This window comes from Sarcophilus harrisii, chromosome 3 (genome assembly GCF_902635505.1).
Source record: "Sarcophilus harrisii chromosome 3, mSarHar1.11, whole genome shotgun sequence".
NCBI classification, from domain to species: Eukaryota; Metazoa; Chordata; class Mammalia; order Dasyuromorphia; family Dasyuridae; genus Sarcophilus; species Sarcophilus harrisii.
Window position 1 is genome coordinate 225364703 of NC_045428.1, and position 27152 is coordinate 225391854.

The window sequence follows — 27152 nt, forward strand, 5'->3', positions numbered from 1 at the left end:
AAAATTTGAAAACAACTGCTTAAGAGGGAAACAGACATTGCCCCAATAATTAAATTCATTTCAACAAACATTATTCAGTACCTACTATGTTCAAGGTTCTACATACTAGGATATCAAAATTTTAACACAATCCTGGTAGCTACAGTCCTCATGGAGTTTGCATTTAAAAGGGAAAAGAGGAGGATACTTTGGTCCTCAGGAAAACCTGAAAGCATAGTGCAAGATAGAATGTGATGATTAAAAAAAAAAAAAAAAAAGAAAAAAAAGAAAAGAAAAAGAGCTCTAAGGTGATCTGAAGAGGGAAGAGGTCACTTTTATTTGTAGGAACCTGAAGAGCTTCATAAAAAAGATAGGGCAGCTGAGCTGGGTCTTAAAGGACCATGGGTCATTACATGGCCACACTAGCTCATAGAGATGAATTGCTTGAGAAAAGCTAACCATACAGTTGTAGAAAATAGAACATGTTTTAAGAGTATAGTGTAGAATATGCCAGGTAAGGCAAGTTGAAATCAGATTGAAGATGGCATTTTAAAAATGTCTCTTGAAGAGACATAATTTCTGAGTAATAATTTTCTCTGTCAGTGGCCCTTTTGAATGCTGGTTGGTTCACAGTTTATATGCCCTTGGAAGAACAGGTGTTTGTGAGGATGGCATTTCTCTCTGATTGGTTAACAATTACTGAGAAAATGAATTATTAAGAGATGTGGGTTCATTCTAATGGAAGTCTTGAGGTATGTGACTTGGATCACTTAAGTCTTAGTCAAAGAGACAATTTCCTTATCACCTGTCTGACAAAGGGAAAATCAACACTTTTCCAGACCTGTGTGAATAAAAACAATGAGCCAGACTCCTCCCAAACTTAGGATTTCTATTAATGTCTATTACTGATTTGATTGGATCTTTGCCTAAGTAATTCTTTGAGCAAGATTTCCCATATTGTTTGATTTCTATGTGAGGAAGTAGAAAAGGGGGAAAAACAATACAATTATTAGTTATTTAATATGAATCATTATTTCTCAATAGTAAAGAGTCAATGAAGTTTTCTGAGCTAGAGAGTGATGTGTACTGTTTGGAATACATTTTGACAATAATGTGAGGGATAAATTATAAAAGAAACTGGAGATAGGGGACAAGTTTGGATATTATTTTAATAGTCTAGCTGAGAGATTAGTGCAAAGGACAGAGAAATAAAAGAATATAGTCAAGATTTTGTGCAGGTAGAGTTTTTAGTCCTGTATTTGGATGATGATAGCTATCAGGCAGTCATAAATATAAGGGGAAGAAATTTGTATTGGACTTAGATATTTAGGAGTAATCTATACAGAGTTTGGTTGAGTTCACCTAGAATAACTATAAAGGAAAAAAAAGGTCAAGTTCAGTATCTTGGAGATGTATCCATATTGTATGTATACCATATCCATATGGTATGAGAGAAAAGAACCATTAAGACCAGAAAAAAATATTTAGATAAGAAACAGTAATGTCCCTGAAAGTCATGTCATCTAATATCACATGGGAGACATCCTGAAGAGAGTTAGTCAATAATGTCAAATGTAGCAGTCAAGTATGATGGGAGAAAGAGTTTTATTAAAAAGGTCAGTAGGGTAAGGAAGCCAGGTTTCAAGTGATAAAAGAATGGGTATTAATAATGAGCATAGTTTACAAAGAATAAAACTGTATAAAATTAAGGCATGTGTGTTCTTAGGGTTTGCACTCATTAGACCAGAGTCATATAAAGCTCAGTGAAATAAAAATTCAAGATCATTGAAGTTCTAGTTGATAGGTCAGTGGAATAAAAGCTAATTGGGTAGATCCTCATGGATGGTATCCCTCAGATTAGGACATTATGTAGCCACTCAGATTAAAGAGCCAAGGGATGGAAAATCACTTTTTCTCCATTATTAGAGGGGCTGACACTTTCCCAAGATTCCCTTTAAAGCACAGTCCTATCTAAGGACTTTTAATGACTTGATAGCACAGTCATCTGGTGGCTAAATAAAGATGAGGACACAAGATCACACAATGGGCAAATAGCTGAGCCTGGATTCAAGACCCAGGTTCTGAGATTTTAAAGTCAGGTGCTTTTCCATTAACCTGACTTTCTCCCACTTTTGGAGGGGACAATACTTTTGTCAGATCTCATGATTACTAGTCTTGCTAGATGTATATGTACATATGGATTTCAAATTTAGATTATAATTTCTCACATGTGGAATTCTGTTTAAAAGGGGGGGGCAGTATATTTCTTCTTAGCCACCAATATCACTTATCTAGTCAGAGTTATTAATGATGAGGGAGATGGAAAGACTTTTGTGTACGTGAAGTAAGCTCCAATAGAACTAAACACATCTATACATTGTAGCTCTTGGGTACTCAAAGCAAAAAAGTAACAGATACACAGCACACTGTTCAGGAATTGTTTCCAATTTAAGATTTTTATTTTGGTTCTGTACTTTTGATGAGAGGTTTATGCAACAGACAACTGATAGGAAGAATTAGGGATAGCCCTGAAGTATTCCAAGGTGCCAGTAAATCAGGTAATATTAGCCTGGTGGAAAATAGGACAGTATCTAGTGTGAGATAACAATTCGAAAAATCGAAATAAATGATATACAATATGCAATTTCACACCTTGGTTGCAGCTAACCCTACTCGGGTTAACAATGCATTGATTTCCAGAAAACTTCAAAAACCCGTTGACACAAATCGGGGTAAAATAAAAGACAGTAGCTCCAAAGCCCAGAGCATGAAGGTTCCCCTAGTGTGACCAGGGGTTTCACTTTGTGGGAAAATCTGTGTAGTTAGAGAAATAAGGACTGGGAAACAGAATGGGATATAAAGTATGATCAGGCAAGAGCCAATAAGGTGTTTTCTTTTGTTTTGTTTAAAGCAGAAGAGTTTAGGAAAGTAAATGTGAATTAAAAGATTTTGCTTGTTTCTCAGTCGGTTTGAGCCACAAACCATGAAAAGATTCATGTGAAAATGAATCAGATGTTTCAGTTCCAACCAACCAGATTGTCTCATTCTACCAAGGGCCAGAAGTCGAGTTGTTACAATGGTCTTGAACAATGATCAGTAAATCCCTTGCTATTTTCAGTCTCGCCCCAGAGCTTTGAGTGGGCCTGCAGGAAGTGGAGCTAGTGCAAATGGTAGATGTGACTTATGGACCAGCTCAATGGAATCTGTCCTAAAGATTGTTTCTAGAGGAAGAGAATAGTTAACTAGAACTTAAACAGATTTTTTGCTGTGTGGGGTTTTAGACTGACATTGACACTTTGGGAAAGCTTTAATCCGGTGAGCATAACTTGCACTGTATTTGTAACTGTTCTCCTTAGATAAATTGTCTGGGAATCCTCCCCTTGGCCAGCTCTTTGCCTTGCAGCAGCACATGTGTGCTTCAGCTTCACAGGGATTATCGTCTGAATCTGAGGACAAGACCTCATGCTTCTTTATGTCAGATTTCTTCTTCTTATTCCTTTTTGAATTCTCATCTGTAGAGTCTTTTAATGGGCCAGTCTCAACCTCTTCCAAAGGGTAGAAGATAAAATCAGAACTTAGCTCCTCCTCCTGCCTAGAAAAAAGTAATTGGAGTTATGTGGAGTCTGCTGGAAGGAAAGAGGCAGGACGTGGCTAGAATCATGTAAACACAGACTTACAAGTTGGCTTCAGGATTGTTTCTCCAGCAATTGTCCCACAGGCACTTCATATAATGAAAATAATCTTACCACCTGAGAGTTTCATATTGCTTGGATTTATTTCACTCAAGCCATTTTTATAAGACCTTGGGGGCATGAAAGAATCAGCACACAGTTTAGGCTAGGTTTAATATTCACTTCAACAAATTTGCATGAAACCCTACATGCAAAGCATTGAGATCTACTGACCTGTTACATGGCCAGCAAACTGGATTTTCTTCTACTCCATATAATAGTCTGCATCCCTAGCTGAAGACTACCCAAATAATCAAATTTGTTTTGTCCAATACATGTATAAATCTGAAACTCTGAGAGGAGAATGATTACTTACCCTACTTTGGACTAGGCTCTCACTTCTGCCATCCCCACCTCCCATATGTCTCTATCTAAAGGTATATGTCATATTCTCCAAATTAAAAAAAAACCCTGAAAACAAAATAAAGCATGACAGTGAGACAAGTTCTGGCAGGTCCTACCAAGCTGGAACTTTTGTATATGGACAATACAATAAGTGGGTTTTATCCAGAGTACAAAATTTGGAAGATGTTACTTATGAGATGCTGACAGAATTTTCAGTCATCATCACTGTAGGAATAACATGGTTGGCAAGATTAAAACATGCATTTTCCCAAGAATGGACTATAATGAACTTCTTCCTTAACAAGCATTTCTTTCTTTGACCAATCATTCCTTCCACTTAAACACACAACTGAGGGTACAACTTGTGTTGCTTGACAAAGGAGCAAAAATTCTTGGTTATAACTTGAGTATGTATTCACTGATGTCCTATGTGCCAACAACCATCTCTCTAAATCTGGAAAGACTAATCATTAGGTTGGATATCAGGTGATGATTTTTTCAAGCAAAGCAACTCTTAAAATCAAATTATACTCTGAATTAGTGAAGAGTACCACACAGATGAAATAGCAAATCAAGTGAAGCATTAATGTATATAAATTATATACAGATATATGTGTGTGTATATATATGCATATATACATATGGAATAAGGAAGAAAGAGAAAATGTTTTTTAAAGCAAAAAAGGAATCATTGCTTGTCTTTGTGTAAAGTATAGGTAATTCCTTCTTATGTCTCCTTATTTAGATCAGGGATAGATCCTGTCAGAGCTAGCACTAGAGTGGGATAACTAAAGTTTTTATCCCAGGGATCTAAAATTCAGAGAATTCTTGCCAGTACTTCTACTTCTTCTTTAGCAGGTTAATAAAAGCTAATCTTTTCATCTAGTTAGTGAGATAGTTTAAAAATCTATTGGTTAGCATGCCACATAGCATGGCCACACGATGGATGAGCTCTTTCTGACCTAAATCAACATCAGTAACCTTTTTTTGTGCTGTGTCCCTTTATAGGGTAAAGTTTCCTGAAGCTTCTCCTCCCATGGTGTATTTTATTTCAAAATTCCTCTTCCCCTCATCCTCCTAAGTTAAAAAAAAAAGGTTGATATGATCATATGTTTCATGCTGTTTATCATTCAAGGAATAATTTACATAGTTTGCTTTAGGTGCCCACATTTCTAATTGGCTTTGGACACTGGACACATTCTAACATGATTTTATGCTTATCTCTCAAAGAATAACATTTAAAAATGGTTGAAGTTTTGGTGTTTGGTTTTGTATGTTTTTCCAAAATCTGTTGGACGCAGAGAGTTGGTCAGAAGAGGCACTTCTATTATTGTTATGTTCATTCTTTTGTAAGAGCATGGAAAGACTTACAGGAAATGAAGAACAAAAGGATCAGAAGTAAGAATACTATGTACAGTAACAGCAATGTTGTTTTAAGAATGACTTTGAAGGGGCAATTAAGTGGATCAACAGATAGAACTCTGGCCTTGGAATTAGGAGAACTCTTACTAGCTGTGTGACCCTGGATAAGTAACAATCCCAATTGCATCACTAAAAAAAGAAAAGAGGGGCAGCTAGGTGGCACAATAGATAGAGCACCAGCATTGAAGTCAGGAGGACCTGAGTTCAAATTTGACCTCAGACATTTAACACTTCTTACCTGTGTGACCCTGGGCAAGTCATTTAACCCCAATTGTCTCAGCAAAAAAAAAAAAAAAAAAAAAAAAAAAGAAGAAGAAGAAAGAAAAGAAAAGAGATTGATTTTGAATGACTAAGCAAAGGACGAATAAAGAAAAACTGTCTTCATCTAAAAAACGAACTATAGCTGTATAGAATAATTTTATATAAATGCACATCTGGCTAAGATATATAAGTGTATAATAAATCTATGTATATATATATATATATATATATACACACACACAAATAAATATAACAAATAGGTGTATATATAATATACATATATGTATGTATATTTATACATTTATTTATGTCTAATGACAGCCATCTCTAAGGTGGGGTGGGGAGAAGAAAGAAAAAAAATTACATGATAACTGTCATATCTAAAAGGAATAGCAATTTGTACATAATAGATTTGCAAGTTCATGTATAATCATATTTTTATTATACTATGTTATTAAAATGCTTGTTCTATTCCATAAATTAATTTTAGGAAAAAAGAATGGAGGGAAAGAGTAAGGAGACAATGCCCAGAAAAGCATGATCAAATTCAATCTTTACTCAAATAATCAGGAATTACTTTGATAATTCAGAAGGAAGGACGGAAAAAAGAAGGGAGGAAAGAAGGAAGGGAGGGGAGGAGGGAAGGAATGAAGGAATAAGAAAAGAAAGGAATTTAATTCAACAGACCTTTATTGCCTATTCCATACAAAGTACGAAAAATACAAAGTTCTAAAGCAAAGGAATTTGCTGTGTACTGAAGACATACAATATGTAGACAGAAAAGTATAAATGGAGTAAAAGAAGATAATTTTAACTGGAGAATCAAAAATTAGCATATGGGGAGGTAATACTCCCAACTGTGCTTGGAAGGAGGTTAGCAATGACAAGAGGTCAAGGGGCAGGTTCTAGTTTCTACATACATAAGCGTAGTCTTAATTTAATGAAGATATAATGTTTGACAGTGATTGAGATTTATTAATCTAATATGATAATGATAATAATAGTTAATTTGGCATTTATGTAGCATTTTCAAGTTTGCAAAGCACTTTGTAAACACTTCATTTTGTTCTCACAATAATCCTGGAAAGTAGATGCTATCATCCCCATTTTTAAAATGTGAAAACTGAAGCAAAAAAAGTGATTATTGAAGGTCACATGTTTAATAAGTGAATCAGGCCAGATTTAAATTCAAGCCTACTTGACTAGTTCTAGCATTCTTGCCACTGTTAAAACATAGCAGTGGTTAAGGAAAATGATCATTTACAGATTTTAGATTATGAGATGTGAGAGGTGGAAAGGACACGAAAGAATACCCCATTTAACCATCTAGATCATCCATTCATCCATTCATCATCTCATCCAACCATTTGTTGTTATTGAATCATTTTCATCACGTTCAGCTCTTTGTGATCCCATCTAAGGTTTTCTTGAATACTAAAATCATTTGCCAATTCCTTCTATGATCCATTTTACAAATGAGGAACTGAGCCCAAAACAGAATTAAATGACAGATAAAGAAACTTGCCCACTAAGGGAGAATTGGTCACACAGAAAATAAATAGTAGAACTAGAATTAAGGCCATGTCCTGTGACTGCAAATTCAGTGTGCTTTCTACTATACACCGTGCCAAAAGATGTTTTATTCCCAAAATATACTATTGCATCAAAAAGGTAGTTATAAATAGTATGTAATTTTCTACTTATTTTTCCCTTTGACCTCAGATTTTGAAGTTGACTCAGAAAATGCGGATGATAAAAACTGCCAGTGGCTGAGGCTTCTCATAGAGGCAAAGGCCTATGAGTGCACTCAAAGACTGAGATTAAGAAATGGTGCATTTGAAGCTTCAGATCTTTCTCCAAGCAGAGCCAATGAGTCTCTGACATTCATTGAAACTATTAACTTAATTCATTTGATATTAAAAGATTGCAAATGCACAGCTTCTTCCAAGAGGAAAACACTCATTACTTACAGTGTCAGATTATGGGAAGTGATTCATCTTAAGTCATGCCATAGACAGCAGTGAATCTTTATCTTTCAACCGAATTCCTCAAGTCACAGCAGGGAAAACAATATGAAGCAAGATAATGTGTTATAAAAGGAGGAGCATTAAATAACCTGAGAATTATGATTTCCCCTTAGGGTATCATTGTGAGCAAATGGCTCCCTGGTTGGAAACCACCAAATGGATTTCTAGAAACAGAGCTAATAAGATGCTAATGTTTTGTGAAATAGGAATTGGGAATGGAAAGATAGATCCAGAGATCAGAACCAAAGCTGAGACATCAGTGAGAAAGAAACGGAGGCAGACACAATACCAGTTGTGTGTTACCCTACCAGTATTTTCTATCCACAGTAGGTACCATACTGGCTGAGTTAAAGAGAGAGAGCAGAATGTCTATTGAAGAATGGCCCTAACAAGTCTACAGATCAGTGGTACATTGGAGTAAACAGAGAAAGAATAAGCTAGGAAAATGAGTCAGGGTATCTGCAAGGACTTCCAAGGATTCCCTGGGAGTTTTTCTTCCTGTCTATATTGATGTCTTTTTTCTGGGGTGCAACTCCCAAGTTCCAGGGGGTTAAACAACAGAATAAGGGGACTGCATGTGTTTCATTAAGTTTGGAATTGGAAGGGGACTCAAGAGATCATTTAAGATTATATGTTCCTTGGGGGCAGGTTGTATGATAATTTTACCTTTCTTTGTATTCACAGTGCTTAGCAACAATGAAAAATGTTTAATAAAGGCTAATGGATACCAATGGACTGATCCAATTCAATTTCTTCATTTGACTGAGGCCCAGAGAGGCTCCTTCTGTGACTAGCCAAAGCAGTGAAGTCAGGATTGGAACACAGGCCCCTGGACTCCAAATTTGTTCCTCTCCTCTTTAGTTTGCTAAACCCTCTGATCCCATCCCCAAGCCCCATTTACACCATCTAAGGGTTGTTATGCTTTTGCTATGACTATGTTTTGCTGTACTTGACTTGAACTCTGAGATTGTGTCAGAATTTATCTACAAAGAGGCTGACAGATGACAGGAAAAGCAGTTCTTCAAGATGACCTTGCCTCCTATAAAGAAGGGGTTTCTCTGGCAACCACACACTTCTACATTTCCCTTCTAATTTCTTCCTATTTTTGCTGCTGAAGCTGTTTATCATTTATCTCTATCTCCTCCTGCACCATAAGCTCTATGATTCTAATTTTTGTATGCCTCCCAGCACTCAGGGCAGAATACTGCATACAGCAAGCACTAAATCTTTATTGAACTGAATTGAACTGATTTTGTAAGGTTCACTTTTTTAATTTTTAAAGGGATTCTTCTCTCTGTTCTCAGAACATTTTAAAACCCATTTAAACAGAAGAGTTTTTAAATTAACGCATACAGTTGTTTTCTTTGGGGCATATATTTGTGCACCAGTGGCACCAATGGAAGAATATAGGACCAGATGGAGACTTCTGAACCTTCCATCAATGGCACTTGGCTGCATCCTCAAAGCAGACTGCCTCCTGTGGGATAGGCATGGGCCTATAATAATAATTTAGGTATACAGTGAGTAGAATACTAGACTTGGAATCAGGAAGACTCATCTTCATAAATTCAAATCTGCCCTCAGGCACTTACTAGCTATATGACCCTGGATAAGTCACTTAACCCTGTTTACCTCCATTTCCTCATCTGTCAAATGAACTACAGAAAGAAATGGCAGATCTTTGGCAAACCTTGGCAAATCTTTCTCAAGAAAACCTCAAATGGGTCACTCAATAAAACAATAGTGTGTATGTGGTGTTTATGATTCAGAGATGTGGCTTCTCTATTACTCAATGAACTGACCCTGCTGAGAACTTAAACACAAGTTCTTAATCAACCAACCAACCAATCTTGGCATGGTTTTAATATATTTCAAAATACAACTTTACCTGTGTGGAGATCAACAGAACATAATTCCATTCCCCCCTGCAAACATGGAATCCTCTACATGCATCTAGTACCTAAGCTGATTATAGCACAGTTTTCTTAATTTCCACCATGAAGGCATCAAGGTCTATTGTTATGATGACAATTTCTCATGTTGTTTTCCCTTTCTCCCATAACCTTCTGTAACCTGGTGTCATTGTGTTGATAAATGTCCACTTACTCTTCTGTTGTTACACATCTGCCCTTTATTCTCTAATCCCAACATTCTTTACTTAGGTCAGACTTTGGTTATATTTTTCCCAGAGTTGCTCTTTGCCAGTATAGTCACTTCTCTATTCTTTGTTGAAGGCAAATCTACTTTGTCCTTTAAAAAAATGTAGCCAAATGGCTATGGACCTTTGATGAAAACAGCTCTAGATTTGTACCCCTTCCTCAGTTTCTAAATCAAGGTTTATATGCCAGGAAGTGTAACTGTCTTATATTATATTATGGAGGCTTCTAGAATGTATTAGCTAGCTAGCTCTTCAGTACCCCTCAGCAGAAAACAGAAGCAATAAACAAAGAACTCAGTCAACATGATGTTGAGCTGTGACTCTATCCGTTAGACAAGCAAAGAAATCATTGAATTACCTCAATATAATTGTTTTATAATTCAGCCATTCTTAATTGCCTCAGATTTCTGGGAAGTCGTGGCTATTTTATGAGAATGAATTACTGACAACAAGCTACCAAGCTACCAGTACCACAAATAAAAATACTTTTCACCCATATGCTGCAATGCTGTTTGCTTTTTTGGGTCATATTACCTACTATTCAGCTTGACTTGTCTGAATTACTGGCTTGTAAATTCCTCAAGGGCAAGGACTAAGTCTTATTTCATCTCTGTAAATATAGGACCTAGCACAAAAGCTCTTCCTAAACCAATGCAAAAACTCCCACAAAACAATCAACTATTTCTTAAATGCCTGCTGTGTGTTGTTTATTACTATATTGTTCATTCACCTCAAGTTATATACAACTCTGTGACCCCAGTTTGGGGGTTTTCTTGGCACAGTTACTGGAGTGGTTGGGAAAAGTTAAGTGGGAACCAGATTAAGGAGTACTTCAAAATAGTTGTAGTACAGTAGAGAGCTAGATTTGGATTTAAATCTTGCTTTTTCTAACTGAGTAACCCTAGCCAAGGGACTTAATCAGCCTCATGAGTTTCCTTATTAGTAAAATGAGAATAATTATAATATAACACCTCACAAGGTTATTGTGAGGATCAAATCAGCTAAGTTATATTAATAGATTGCTTTGCAAAGCTTAAAAGCACTTACAAATCATCATCATCATCATTTTTATTATGCCAGACTAAGGAATTTTTGCTTTTTATCCCAAGGCAACAGGATATCTAATTTCCACTCAATTATCCTAAAAAAAATAAATAAAAACTATTTAAAAGAGCAACATTAAAGAATACTATAAGCAGATACAGAGGGCGAAGTATTTAAGGAAATTTAAAACGCTTTCCTTAAGAGCTTAAGGAAAATAGAGTTTGTTACTTTTCCCAATTATTACTTCAATACTTTTTGATTTGTTACTGATTAGTTACTGATGTAACTAATATCTGTCTGGACAGTTGCAAACAATAATAATAATAGCTAGCATATGTAAAGTGATTTAAAGTTTCCAAAGTACTTCACAAATATCTCATTTGAGCCTCACAACAATCCTGGGAAAGTAGATGCTATTTTACCCGCATTTTACAGAGGAAACTATTGGTAAACCGGTGAAATATTTACTAAAAGTCTAGTTCTGGCACCAGGTTCACCTCCAAAACGTCTTAGAAGGACCTGAATGGAGACCCTACTTAAGTCTTACTAAAACTTGTGTGTAAGACAGTGTTGGAATGCTTCTTTTTTTTAAAATTCCAACAAACAATTGAAGAGGTACTCACCATTAAAAAAATGTCCGAAAGCATGCTTTTTCTTAGAATTTCAAAATAATATTCATGGATATAATTATAGGCATTCACTAGACAAATGAGGATTAAGGGAGAGAATCATTATTTTCAGACAAAATGTCTACCTTTTTCTCCATACTTTTTCTCCATATACTTAAAATATGATTGCTCTCTATTCAAAGATGAGAACAAAAGTGTTAAGGCATAATCTAATTTAGGAAATTCAAAGTTATTGAATACTTACTTGGGAGGTTCTTTCATTGGTGTAGATTTTATAAAAGAACAAGAGAGTGCATATTTGTTTTGGCTGATTTTAATAAGACCACTTCTGAGGCAAAAATCCTATAATGACATAGACAGCGATCATTCAATCATTAATAGCCCACACATTTCTTTCTCCCCTTCCCTCCAATCTGCCCCATCGTACTAGCAAGCAGATTCTCTGTGCCATTCTCCTCAATAGAGTAAGTCTGAAGAGATCAATTTAAAATCAGGGGTTAAGAATCTCTCCATGGTTTTATTGGTTCACTCATCAAAGTTGTCATCTCTGCCCCTCTCCCCAAGGATAGATTTATTTCTAAATCCATCCATCTACTCCTTTTCACACATCTGCCCTTTATTCTCTAATCCCAACATTCTTTACTTAGGTCAGACTTTGGTTATATTTTTCCCAGAGTTGCTCTTTGCCAGTATAGTCACTTCTCTATTCTTTGTTGAAGGCAAATCTACTTTGTCCTTTAAAAAAATGTTCTTTTATGTCCCTCATTTTATATTTCTCATTTGTCCTCACCTATAGTTTTTCACCTCGCTACGATGGGATATTTTCTATTCTTAATTGCACCTCAAGCGATCCTGCCTACATGAAAAAAATGTTGATCTCTCTCTTCCAATTACTAGAATCCTTCCACCACAACCAACTACCATCTTGTATTTAATTACTTTGTATTTATTCTGCATCTATGATATATGATTTTTTCTTCCTCCCCCTGCCTTAGGATGAACTCAAAAGATTTGTATCCCTAATGCCTAGCACAATGCCTGGCATTTAGTAGGAGCTAAAAATAAATGCTTTCTGATTGTTTGATTAATCTTTCCCTGTGCCTTTACCTATGCCTTTAATCATTCTAAATTTTTGTATTTTTCATACTCTTCTCCAAAAGCAGTGCCTTCTGCCAAAATTTACTACTCCTTCCAAATGAGATTATTCCACTGTTCATTTGCCTGCTAAATGTATCCATGTCAGTATTATAATCTTAAAAGTGAGAGCAGTGGGGAGATGATATAGTGTTTCTGTGATCGTTTTTGCTTCTGTGAATGGCACTTAACACAAGTTCTTAATCAACCAACCAACCAATCTTGGCAGTGGTTTTAATATATTTCAAAATACAACTTTACCTGTGTGGAGATCAACAGAACATAATTCCATTCCCCCCTGCAAACATGGAATCCTCTACATGCATCTAGTACCTAAGCTGATTATAGCACAGTTTTCTTAATTTCCACCATGAAGGCATCAAGGTCTATTGTTATGATGACAATTTCTCATGTTGTTTTCCCTTTCTCCCATAACCTTCTTTAACCTGGTGTCATTGTGTTGATAAATGTCCACTTACTCTTCTGTTGTTACACTTCAAAACAGTATAGAATCTGTCACATGGCTCATGTTCACCAGGTATTGCTGTAATAATAGCTGGAACATAGAAATCATATCCTTTTCGTATCACAATTTTGGCAAATACATAGTCTCCAACCTGTACAAAAGAATATATTTTGGATAGAATGATACTCTTTTAGAATAAATACACTATTTTTACATAAATTTTAGGCAACATAATGTTTTTGAAAAGTTTTAATTACCATACATAGAGGATAGAGGGCCAAGCCTCATGGCTGGAAGACTATGGGCAAATCATTTAAATTCTCATGATTGTAGGCAATTCTCTAATATTATTTAGTTGCAGAGAAAGGAGAAAAGACCAACCTGAATTGGTAGAGGCAGTTTCCTCCCCTGAGGTTTTCAAGTGAAACCATGTGGGCAGGCTCTATCCCTATGCAATAGAAATTAGTTTTTCTAGACCATCAAGCAGTTAATTTAATCATTTCACAGTACTCTCTGCTGATCAGACTCTATCAGGAGCATTATATTAATTTCTAGAGTCACATTCAAAAAGAGATTGATAAACTAAAGTCCATCTAAAATGAATGGGACTTAACACAATGGGAACAGTTCAAAGAGTTGGGTAAATTTGTGGACTGGAGAGGAGATGACTGGACTGAGATGGTTTGAATATCTGGTGTCACAGTGGATAGAATATCCAGCCTGAAGACAAGAAAACTCATCTTCCTCAGTTCAAGGCTAAACTCAAGACACTAGTTAGCTGTATGATCCTGAGAGGTCACCTAGCACCATTTGCCTCAGTTTCATCATCTGTAAAAGGAGTTGTAAAAGAAAATGGCAAAGCACTATCTTAGCTGAGAAAACCTCCAATGCTATCATGCAGCATTAGACATGACTGAAACAACTCAACAACAACAATAAATAATGGATGCCTTTAATGACCACTGGAAGAGACCCTTAGAAGATTATATGATCCAAATGCCTTACTTCACAAATGATATAACTGAGGTGCAGAGGACACATAGGTTGAAAATGACCAATACAATATCTGAATCCTAGTCTTTTGGCCCTAAAAACCCCTATAACACAGAAGGGCTGACATGCTGGGAAAACAACAGACTTGCCTTGAGTCATCGTATCAGTGATATCCCCAAATGAAAGTAGTTTCCTGGAGAATTTTGTATGCATCTCCTTTGCCCTTTAAAATCCCACTTTTTTATTCTCATATATGTCATAACTCCCTATCTCAATAGAATATACCCTTATTAAAGTCAAGAACTACGTTTTTTTCAGTCTTTGATCTTCCAGTGAGGAAGTCCTTGATTTGAACTGAATGGCAAAAACTACTAAAAACTGATCAAAGTAATCACAAGGAACATTTCAATTTTCTGTAAGAAATGACTTGGTAGCAATTACAGGTGTCCCAAAATAGAACAGGCTGAATTAGAAATCATTTCCATTGAAATTCTGCTTTTCTAAGATGTTGTCCCAGGGATTAACTAACCAGTAAGTAGTTATTAAGCATTTACTATGTACCAGGTACTTTGCTAAGGAGGCCAAACTAGAAATTGACAAAGGTCCCTTACAACTCTGAATTCAAAACTTTTTTTGACAGACTGCTCTTCAACCACTACCAACTCACCAACCAAAGAATATAATCAGAAAATCATCGTGGAATTTTAACTTTCCAAAGCTTGCTTCTGCATCTTTTTACATCACCAATTTACTATTTAGAATTAGAGTATTGTAAGGGATAGGGGATAAGACCCACTATATCTTTTATGAATTCATAACTAGATGGTACCACAAATTTTATCCATCCAAATATAATATATGCTTTTGAGGGCTAATTATATTTTAAGGTCTAGAAGGTATAGTTAGTTAAATATAATGCCAAGGGAAAGCAATGATTGCATTGGTCATAAATTACTTTTAATTTATTCTTGTGAAGTTAAGAAAAGATAATAAATCATGGGCAAATTATAGTCCCTCTGTTATCCTGTATTTTGTTGGAAAGAAGGTAATATTTCTAGCAAGGCAAGTCAATATGCTTATATTTACATTATATGCATTAATTAAACATCTATAAATTAGCAAGAGTAAAATGATAACTTTGAGCCACAGAAAGAGTAGCTAATATTTCTTCAACAAATAGTCATTAAAGAATCATATTTTACTAAAGAACACAAGTGTGGTGTGTCATCAGCAGCTTTTATGCTGTGTCAAATGAACAGAATGAACAATACAAAAACGTGGTTTAAAAGAATTGCTTGCTTTCATACCTGTAGAACTGGACAAGGCAAGGTACCTCCCATAGGCGTAATGAATACAATGGGCACAGCTTGAGCATCTCCATATTTGAACTGCACAAGTGCATGTGTGGGGCTAACACATTTTACCACAGTGCCTGAAATGAATCAATTAAAAAAATTTTTTGAAACCTACATTCTACATCAGATAACTATGAATTCTGTTGATCACTAAATAAGCACTTAGTCTCTAACATTCTTTTTATCTGTACATATGGATAAGAACCACAGAATCTCAAATTAGAAGAATCTTCATAGACTAATATTTAGTATTTGCTTGCACATGGGAATTATTTCATTCTTTGTATTTCTATTTCCAGTATATAGCATACCTGACAACTAGCATAGAGTTCAATTCACGTTTGCTGATTGATCAATTAATGACTTGAAATAAAGAGAAACATAAGTGGCCCATTTTCCTTTTGAACAGCTTTAACTGTTAAGAGAGTTTTTCCTTACCTCAGGTGTTGCATTCATCATGGTGCAATGGAAAAGAATATCAGTAGAGACTTAAGAACCTAGGTTTGAATCCCCCCTCCAGTGCTTCCTACAATTTAACTTTGGAGAAAGCTCTTTGGGCCTCTAGTATTAGTTTATAGAATGAGTGGATTGGCATAGATTATCTCTGGGGTCCCATCTAACTTTACAGCAATGAAGTCTTTCAGAGTCTTTGAGCCTATGTCTGACTTTCTGCCATCTCCATCTTTTTTTGTGGAACCACACAAAACAAATCTGATCACCCTTCATTATTACAGCACATCAAATACTTAAAGATACCCATAGTGTTTGCCCTAAGTCTTTTCTTCTCTAGACTAAATAATCCTTATATACATATGTACCAATACACTTTTTGGGAAAATTATGTTTTGATCCACATTCAATTCTCTCTGGATGTCAATGACACTTTCCATCACAAGTCTATTGGAATTGCCTTGAATCACTTCATTGTTGAAAAGACCCAAGTCCACCAAAGCTGATTATCATATCATAATCTTGTTGCTCTGTACAATGTTCTCTTGGTTCTGCTCCTTCACTTAGCATCAGTTCATGTAAGTCTTCCCAGACTTTTCTGAAATCAGACCTATCACTTTTTATAGAACACTAATATTCCATAACTTATTTAGCTATTCTTCAACTGATGGACATTTTTGCCCATGTAGGTACCTTTCCCTCTTTTATGATCTCTTTGGAAATACAGATCCAATAGATATGCCACTGAATCATAAGATATGCATGATATTATAACGCTTTGGATATAGTTGCAAATTGCTCTCCAGAATGATTGGATCATTTCATAACTCCACCAACAATGTATTAGTGTCCCAGTTTTTCCATATCCCCGCCAACATTTATCATTATCTTTCCTGTTAGCTTAGCCAATCTGAAAGGTATGAAGTGGTACCACAGAGTTGTCTTTTTTTTAAAAAAATTTAGTTTTTTTTTCACAGAGTTATTTTAATTTGCATTTCTCTAATCAATAGCAATTTAGAGCATTTTTCATAGGACTAGAAATGCTAATTTCCTCATCTGAAAAAACTGTTCATAACCTTTGATCATTTATCAATTGGGAAATGGCTTATATAGATAGCAATACACTTTGAACCAATCCACCTATGGAATGATCCTGACGCTCACTATCCTGGTTGTCCTCAACTAGCTTACTGATTTCTATTCTAGCTTACTGATTTTTTTTCCTAAAAACTGCCAGGTAGAATTGAACTCAAGAACTACTTTTGGAAGAATAAATTATCTTTCTTTAGCCTTATACAATATTTTACAACTGGATAGGCGAAAGAATTTTATAAACTTTGGTTATAAAATATTAGTGAGAGGGGTAGGTACCGAGACAAATGAATACAGGCCTAGAGAATATGCTGAGTAGTAGTAGCAAATATTTGGAGCTACTATATATAGTGGATAGGGTGTCAGGACAGGAATCAGGGAAGGTTCATCTTCTTGAGTTCAAATTCCACCTCAGACATTTCCTAGCTATATGTGACCCTGGATGAGAATCACTTAAGTTTCTTTGCCTCAGTAAAGAAGGCAAATCTGTAAAAATTTGTTTTTTACATCTGTAAAAAGATCTTGAAAAGGAAATGACAAACCACTCCAGTATCTTTGCCAAAAAAACCCCAAATAGGCTCATGAAGAATCAGACAATCACCACAAAGCAAATATTCTTCTTGATAAAAAAGATTATTCATATGTACACATGATCCCTTCATCTAGGTCTTTTTGCCTTCCACTCATATAATTTACAGAAGCTATAAGGGACCACAGAGGTCAGTCAAGTTCAAACTGTTTCTAAACAGAAATCTCTTCTTCAACATCCCCGACAAATGGAACCAGCTTCCACCTAACAACCACCAGTGATGGGAAACTTACTATGTCTATTTTTGGAGAAGCCTATTTTTTATTCATCTCTTTTAGTATCCTTTACTTATATCAGTCTTTCTGGATAAAAATAGGTATTTTTCCAGTTGTGACAACTAGGAAAAGAAACCTATGCTTTCCCCAGAATCCTCTTCTCCAAGCTGAATAAAACCTCTGATAGTAGAAAAATGGGAAAGATGACCAGGTTAAATAAACCAATGTGCCCTCTGTGCCCAAATTTACAACTAAAAATAATTAAGAAGCTAAAAATGCTAAATGTTCCCTTGTGGTATATAGCTGTAATCAAAGAGGGCACTGTAATAGAAAAAGAAAATTCCTGGGCTAAGGTTGAGGGGGTCTGGCATTCAACCTAATGGAATTTATGCTCCCCATTAAAAGGGGGTTGTAATTTTTAAGGGACATTTTAGAAACAGATATACTTAACACAGCAATTACAGTTGTGCACAAAATTCCTTTCATAAGATAGAAAATATGTATACAAGTCCCCATTGTCCTACAGAACAACACATCTGGCATCCTGACCATGACCACCCTCTTACAACCCCATGTAGCCTTGGCAAACTAGGTTTATTTGCTACAAAAGAAACCAGGTGTTGATTTTCTGCCTTGACCCCAGCCCAAATATCTCATTTCATTTAGTGTTATAAGTAGGCCAAGGTATTTTTTTTTTAAGTCAAACCATTAATTGATTCCCCTCCCCCACCCCTAATTTTTGGACTGAAATATTCAACTTGATTTTAAATGAGTCTAAATAAAATAACCAATCAACTAAGACTATATGTCAGGCACTTTGTTGGCTGTTAAAGAGATAAAAATACTTTCAGGTGGGCTACCAGAAAGGGATCAATTCAGTTCAAATCAATAACAAAACCCAGTTAAACCATTCCTCCCTCCCCCAAAAGTGGAGCTTAAAAGTGTAGACAAAACAAGAGCTGAAGTTTCTGTGATGTTTTAGACACGGTCCTACAGTTACTCCTTACAATAGCCACGGGAAGTCTATAGGTATGTAGGGGCAATCTCCATCTTACAGCTGTTGATAACTAGAGGAGACCAGTTACAAGCCTAAGGTCAAATAGCCAATCAGTTACAGAGATTCTTTCATTATTCTTCCTACTTCAATCTGGCGTCTCTGCCTAGCTCAGACATGGCATCTTACAGAAACGGCTCATTACCTATAAAAACAGTATGATGTGGCTAATATAGAGATCACATATAGAATGGGGACTGTATGTTTACCTTCTCCATGGATGGGAGGGAGGCAAGAGGGAGAGAATTTGGAATTCATAATTAAAAAAAAAATGTTTAGAAACCCCCAATGATGCAATGATTGCTAAAGTGGAGGCAGTGTATTTTTCTGCAGATTAGAAAAGGCAAAGAGTATTCCAGTAAGCTGATTATATAATCTTTTAAGCTTTACAAAGTATTATCCTCATAATAACACCGTGAAATAAATTGTCCTCTTTAATTGGGGGTGGAGAGATGTGCAGGTCAGAGTAGAATGGTCTGGACCTAAGTATTTCCTAAGTATGTGAGAACCATTCCAACCAATCCAGTATCTCTTCTGTAAGTTATATTCCCAAGAAAATTGCTTGGTGGCATTAAAAGAATCTCAGGACCCATGATTTAGAGCTAGAAAGTTTAGAGGTTCTTTCAAGTCCAGGCATCCTATCATACAGATGAAGGAACTGAGGCTCAGGGAAATAAAATGAAATTAAAACTTGCCTGGGGTCATGCAGCTGGTATGGATCAGGAGGAGGGTTTGAACTCAGCTAAGACTTTATGTCATATTATAGCTCTGATCTCCTAAGGTTAAGAAATTAATCCTGGATCACACATCTGGAATCAGTACTGGACTCAAGTCAGTACAGCCAGCTAGATGACCAATCAGGAAAGTCTGTAGTCATAGCCCATCTCTGATCCTTCTAATTAAATGACCATGAACAAAATGATTCAATCTCTCTGAAGCTCATCTCCATCTTTAAAATTAAGATAATTAATTATCTATAGTATCATCTCCTGAGGCTTTTTTGTAAGATCAAATAAGGTCTTCTGTGTAAAAAAGCTACATATATAAAACATATGTAAATATATATTATATGAAATATAATTACATAAACATATATATTATAAATATAATATAATAAAGCTAAACTATAGAAACTTAAAATGTTATATAACTGTCAACTATCCTTTAAGATATGGATTCAAATCCTGTCTCTGACATTTATCATCTGTGTGATCTTGAGATTTTTTTTTCTCTCCCTGGGTCGGCCTTTGCTCATCTGTTAAAGTGAGGAAGTGGAATATCTATAAGATTCTTTCCAGATCTATGTCTATAAACTGATAATCTGAGTCTCTGACTTTCAGTCGGCTACATGGCCTCTCCTATTTTTCACTGTTGTCTAGGGAGACAATCAATTGTGTGTCCTTCTCATGCTGTTTTTCCATGTGGTGAGCAAACCAAACTAAGGCATAGTTGGAAGAAGAACTCGGTTCATTTAACTAACGGTTTCCGATTCCCTCTAGTATATGAAAATCCTTGCTGTGGTCATGGAGATGTTTGAAATGTTGTTCAGTCACTTTTCAGTTGTATCCAACTTTTTGTGACCCCATTTGGGGTTTTCTTGGCAGAGATACTGTAGTATTTCGTCATTTCCTTCTCCAGTTCATTTTACAGATGAGGAAACTGAGGCAGAAAGGGTTAAGTAACTGACCCATGATCACAATGCTAGTTAAGCGTTTTTAAGGACACATTTGAGTCTCTTCCTGACTCCATTCTCTAGTCATTGCACCACCTAGCTAGCTGCCCATGTTTGAAATAACCAAACCAGATGTATGTTGCCTTGGACAATTAGATCATGCAGAAGATAATAACTTAGAGATTTTTCAGGCCCTCATTTTACAGATGAGGGAAGAAAGACTCTGGGAGAGAAGTAATCTCCTCAAGGTAATTAGTGTCAGAGCCAGGTTTTGAATCCATACCTTAAAGGATAGCTAGCTGACAGTTACATAATATTTTAAGTTTTTGTGAAGTTCTATAGTTTTTTTAAAGTTACTTTATAAGCACAGATGACCTCATTTGATCCTTCCAACAAGCCTGTAGAGATTTGTTTGAATCCTACATCAGACTAGATTTGGATTTAAATCCCTTAGTCAACCTGCAACCTGCAAAATAGGGATAATCAAAGTACCTACTCCATACAATGGTTGTGAGTATGTTGAAAGCACTTTGTAAACCTTAAAGTGCTATTGATAGTATAACAATTTTTAATATACATTTTTAGCACAATGCCTAGAATGTTATAAGAACTTAATAGATGCTGGCTAATTGGATTTGGTCCAGCCTCATTCTGAGTTAGGATACCACTATCCCAATTACTCTCCATATTTTCTTCTGCCTCTACTAAACTAATTAACACCAAAGATGATTTTAAAGTTTTCAATGAAAAATATCCTAAAAGGACCAAAATACCATCTTTTCAAAATTCTTCTCAATAACAATGATGCAGGGGAAAAGTTTCAAAAATCTTATGAAGCTTTAAAAAGTCATAATAATATTCTAGAAAATACAAGCACTTTCCAAAAAGCTATGCTTATGAACACAGAGCAGATTTTTAAAAGTAACAATCCAATTAAACAACCCTTTAGTAACTTGTTACCTATCAGATATTTTCAAACTTGATTAGATGCTTACTAAATTGATTTTCTTTTAAATTTTCCCCTAAATGGTTTCTGTATTAGGTAATCATGGACACCAAGGCCAAAACAGCTGGTCCATTAATCACATGAGAAAAGAAGCGAAAAAATAATTTTAAGTTGTTATTAATTTAAGGTTTAATAAGCAAGAATGTAAAATCTTTTTCTTAGATTCAAAAATCAATTTTACAAGTGCAAGAGAGGGAGGCATGGCTAAGTAGCAATTTGTCTAAAAATTTTTGTCTTTTTCTGAGGGCTTTAGAGCCCAGTTTTTTAAAACTGTGGTTTACAATTCCATATGGAGTTTTCATAAATGAATGTAGGGGTCACAAATTTATGATTTGTTATGAGTAAATATTTGATTTGTATACCTATTTTATAGACATATTCCCAGGACTGTGTAAAAATTTCTCCAGTGAAAAGGAATCCTGAGAGGAAAAAGTTTAAGGACCAATGTGAATCAAGAGTATTGAGCAGCATGCAAGAAAACTAATGCTCATCTGGGTCTACATTAAGAAAGGAAGAAATTAGATGGTGATAATTCAGCCAGACTACCTTGGTCAGACTCATCTGGAATAGTATGTTCATTTCCAGATACTAAACTTTATAAATGAAGTAAACTCATGTATTAATCACTTGCTGTGTTCTAGGCTAAGTCCTGGGGCAACCAAAAAAAAAAAAAAAAAAAAAAAAAGAGGAAAAAAAAATGGCCTCTACCTCATAGAACTTAAAATCTATAGGGGAGACAACTGAAAAACAACTAAATACAAGTAAGAGGTATGTGTATGTGTTTTTACACACAGATAAAGAATAAACTGAGTGTGTTCAAAAGACAATCAGTATGAAAAAAAGAACTTGGTTTCATATCATAAAAGGAATGGTTGATGGAAATAGGGAGATTCAAGCTGGAAAGGAGGAAACTTGGGAATGAATGCATAGCATTCTTCAAGTATTTGAAGGGCTGTTACATGGAGATTAGAATTTGTTCTGCTTCAGGCTGAGGGGGATAAATAGAAAAGTAGCAAAGAGGCAAGTTTGGGTTTGATTTTTAGGAAAAATCTGCCAGTAATTAGGGTTCTCCAAAAGTAGAATGGTTTGCTTCAAGACTTACATGTATTCCTCTTTATTGGAGGTTTCCTCCAATGATTATTTCTAGGAGTTGAGAGGGGTGGGTGTGGGGGTGGGGTTCCTTTTCATGCACAGGTTGAATATGCTCACCACAATCTCCACAGAATTGGTTTCTCTTTCATTTTCTTAGTTCTCAATTACTGTGCTGATAGGATATTTGAGCCCTTCAAATTTTTTCTAAAAAACTAAAGCAGTAAATTATTATTTACTGGATTTTGGTTTTTTTACTCTAGAGAAAATCAGACCTAGTATAGGTGAGCATGTAAGTAATATCTTCAAGTATTTGAAGGCTTATCTTGTGGGAAAACTAATTCTACTTAGTTCCAGAGATTAAAATTAAGAGGAGCATTGCACAGAAAATATAGATCAGTTTAGTATGAGGAAAGATTCTCAAGTCAAAGGAGGTCTTCAAAATGAAGACTGAATAATTTACTTCAGATATGTGTTAGGCTAGTATTTAGCATGGTTTCTGGAAGGCTCTTAATAAATGCTGATTTACTGGTTGACTGACCAGAACAAAGAGCAATGGCCTTGGAATCAGAATCTTTCCTTTACTATCCATGTGATCTTGTACAAGTCACTAAGTCTTTCCTGGCTTAATTTCCTCATCTGTAGAATGAAAGAGTTGGATTATGGCCAGTGAGGTCTTTTCTAACTCAAAACATATGTTCCTATGATCTGATTAACTTTGAAACCATTAAAAGATCCAGAGCTGGTAAAGCCCTTGGAGGTCAGTCACTGAGTCCAAGCCCCTCATTCTGGCGATGAGGAAACCAGGATTTTTCTCCTCCAAAGTTAGAGAGTTAGTAAGGGCCAGAACTGGGATTCAAAACCAGGTCTTTGGACTCCAAATGCAGGATTCTTTCCTCTGGACTATTATAGTCCCAAAATGCTGTGACTTGATGCTGAGCCAGCAGGTTGCTTCAGCCTTACTGTTTGCCTTTCAAATTATTTTCAATTGGTTTTATAAACACCAAGCTGAATAAATCAGGAGCAGTTTTTTCAACCCCTACAAAGGTTTTCTACAGTTACAGAATGAAAACATAGGTCCCAAGCATCTCTTCCCAGCCTTCCCTTTGCTTCAAGACCAGTTTACAAGATATAAACTGATAGGCCTCCCTTTTTAAGCCATGACTCCATATTTGTTCTCACAAACCAAGTTCCAAGGCAAATTTTCTAAGTTTACAAATCAAATTGTTCCAGTTGTCAGCTCCACATCTGCCCTCTGGGAACTGAAAAAAATCCAGCTGATATCTGTCTCTAGCTGTTCTCCTTGGTAAAAGAGATTCTGGAATTACATTTTATCTGATGATTTAGATGGTGTTGCCAGAGGCTTAGTATACTTTGTGCAGGACAGCTGTGCTCATCTGCAAATAAAACACCAACTTCTCAGGAATCCTCTCCCAAACAGAAACACTTCCATCTCCCACTAAGGACGGCAATAATGACAAAGTCCTGGAATTCTCTGTTAAGAATAGATCTGGGTCCTGATCTAGAGGGCACTGACCTACAAAGTTAACAAATCCAACCTGCTCAGATTTCCCAGATAATTATAGAGTTCATCTGCATCAGTCATCATGGCCTCTGGAAAGATCCTTTTTCATAAATCCCCTTCTCAGAAGATCCACACGTCTTTTCTGAGTCATTAGGAAGTAAAGCAGCTCAAAGTCCAAGATTTTTGTCCTAAAGGTGAGCCTTCCCTCTCTCCTTCCTTAAATTTCTCAGGTCACTCTATATGTCTTTATATTCTTTTAATCAAAGCTCTAACTTGTAATATCTTTTTTTAAATCAGTGATTTATTTCATCAGTGTGGAAATGTCTTTCACTCATTGTCTATTAAGAAATAGCCAAAAGAGAAGTATCTAAAGGCATTGAGAGGTTAAGTGATTTGCTTAAGGTCACCCAATTAATATGGGTCTGAGGCAGGTCTTGAATGAGACTCCAAAGCTAGACCTCTAACTTCCAAAGCTAATTCTTCTCATTACTGTCCCATGCATGGTCTAGCTTATTTGATTTTAGGATAATAGGATTGTTAATTTAAGAGGTCATTTAGCCCAACCTCTTCTGGAGAAGGAAATAGCAAACCACTTCATTATCTTGGTAAGAAAACTTTAAATGAGGTCACCAAGAGTCGGACAAGACCAACTAACAGCAACAAAAAGCCCAAACTTCCATTTTAAGCCAAGAGAGATGGATAATGATATCTTCTATTAGCCCATAAGCTTCTTGAGGGCAAGGACTACTTAAAAAACAAACTATTTTGTACCCCAACCTCTCACTTACCCAGCATTGTACCTTCTATCAAGGAGGGTATTTAATAAGGCAAAATTGAGCTGAATTTTGAAGTTTGGGAGTTAACCATTAATCAATGTCAATTCATTACTAAGGGACCAGTAGCAAACAAATCTGTTGATTCTAGATGAAATCATCTGTAAAACTTTCTCCTCTGTGTAATCAGGAGTTTCAGCTATTCGTCAATATGCAATAGCACCAAACACCAATGTAACCAATGAATTTAGACAGGTAGTCACAACACCCTGTAATGAAGTTTTGCCTTGTGCTAAGGATAGCATAATTATATTACATCTACAGAAAATCCCCCAAACTGATTTGACCTAAGAATTTTATCCTCCATGCACAGTTGAAGTTACAAATGCATTGGTAAAGTGATAGATTAAAGTTTTCATTTTTTCGGGGTTTTTTTTTGTGGGGGGGGTTGTTTTACTTTTCATAGGAAGAGGAAAACACTATTTGAGCAGGGGAATAACAGGAAGGTAGTCAACAGGAGACAAGAAGGCTCCAATAATCCACAAACTGCATAATCTATTCCTGTGCAATTAAGAGTAAATATCATCCTCAGGATTCAGTCTAAATAATATAATGCCTACATTCTATGTTATCACATTTTTTTTCTATCTTGGAGTTATCTTTTGATATCTTTTGTCACGTCTAACTCTTTGTGACTCCATTTGGGGTTTTCTTGACAAAGATACTGCAATGGTTCACCATCTTCCTTCCTTTTCCAAATGAGGAAACTGAGGCAAACAGAGTTATGTGACTCAGCCAAGTTATATAGGGTCACACAGTTAGGAAATGTCTCAAGTCAGATTTGAATTTAGGCAAATGAGTTTTCCTGACTCCAGAATACCTGGGTATTCTATCCTTTGTGCCACCTAACTACCTTATTATACCTTAGGAACTTTCAAAATACAAAGTCTACCTGGAAAGTAAAAGCCATTTTCCTCTGATCTTGCAATAACCTTCTGGCCTTTGAGAGGATCAACTCTTTTGTTTTTGAATTTCTTCCCTTGGCTTTGTTGTGATTTCTGTAGGATTAAAAAAAAAAAAAAGCAGAGATATAGAATGATTATACAAAACTTGAAGTAAATGGTAAAAACAATAAGGAAGAGAACATGCAAAATTTCCAAAGACTTGAAAAGAAAATATTGTGAATTATATAGCAAATATTCTATGTGTTCATCTATTAGGTGCACACCTCCCACATATACATATATACACATACCCACACTTACCTACCCATACCACATCCAAGTCATTGAACCCAATCCCCTCACTTTACAAATGACTAAAATCGACTTCTGGAAAGAGAGGTGCCCTCCCTAAGGTCAAAGAGGTAGTTAAGATTAAGGTTTGGGATTTGAACCCAGGTGCCCTAATTTCAGAATCGGGGTTCTTATCACTGGGTCAGGCTGCCTCTCGTAAGAAAAAAATTCAGTAGATTGTAAACTTGTTGAGAGGAAAGAATCCATCATTTTCACTTTGTATGATCAGTGGCTAGCAGAGTGCCTAGAACAGAGTATTTGATAATTTCTTGAAATGATTATGGTTTAACATTATCACATCTGAGTTTGTCTGCAGTGCAGTCATCAGCAGTTTCTTCCATATAGAATATGGAGGAGAATAAACAAAGAATGGGCAGCTAGGTGGCACAGTGGATAAGAGTTCCAGACCTGGAGTCAAGATTCTTTATCTTTCTGAGTTCGGATCTGTCCTTAAGTTATTTGTGTGACTCTGGGCAAGTTACTTAACCTTGCTTTAGTTTCCTCATTTATAAAATAAGCTGGCAAACCACTGCAATGTCTCTGCCAAGAAAACCCCAAATGGGTCATTAAGAGTAGAACAAGACTAAACAAATAAACAGCAAAAAAGGCCAAATCAATGTTTAAGCTGACCAGGAATACCGGTAACCCAAATTTGATTCTTCCCACTTCTCAAATCCCACATTAAAAAGCTGGAAAGAATACAATTGAGTGAGCCCTGTTGATCACTGTCAAAAAGAGGGGAAACAAGCTCTATTCTTGATTATTTGTTTAAATCAGGCAGTGATTATATTATCCATGCTCCCCCATGCTTCTCCCATTTTCTTTTTCATTGCTAATTTTGTGGCTAG

General features: G+C 35.9%; 1 protein-coding gene across 5 annotated transcripts in view; it reads right to left on the minus strand.

The window, feature by feature from the left end:
• VWA3B (von Willebrand factor A domain containing 3B) overlaps positions 1 to 27152 on the minus strand; it is a 226643-nt gene that overhangs the window by 17295 nt on the left and 182196 nt on the right. For 4 of the 5 annotated variants that reach the window (XM_031959108.1, XM_031959107.1, XM_031959106.1 and 1 more), the window contains 5 exons: positions 25962 to 26067; positions 15497 to 15621; positions 13210 to 13347; positions 11841 to 11938; positions 2417 to 3571 (listed from right to left, as the gene is read on the minus strand). In XM_031959108.1, coding sequence (XP_031814968.1) covers positions 3229 to 3571; positions 11841 to 11938; positions 13210 to 13347; positions 15497 to 15621; positions 25962 to 26067 — 810 coding nt within the window. In that variant the 3' untranslated portion in view covers positions 2417 to 3228. Of the gene's footprint in view, positions 1 to 2416; positions 3572 to 11840; positions 11939 to 13209; positions 13348 to 15496; positions 15622 to 25961; positions 26068 to 27152 lie in introns of those variants that run through there. The other variant, XM_031959109.1, reaches the window with a different exon arrangement.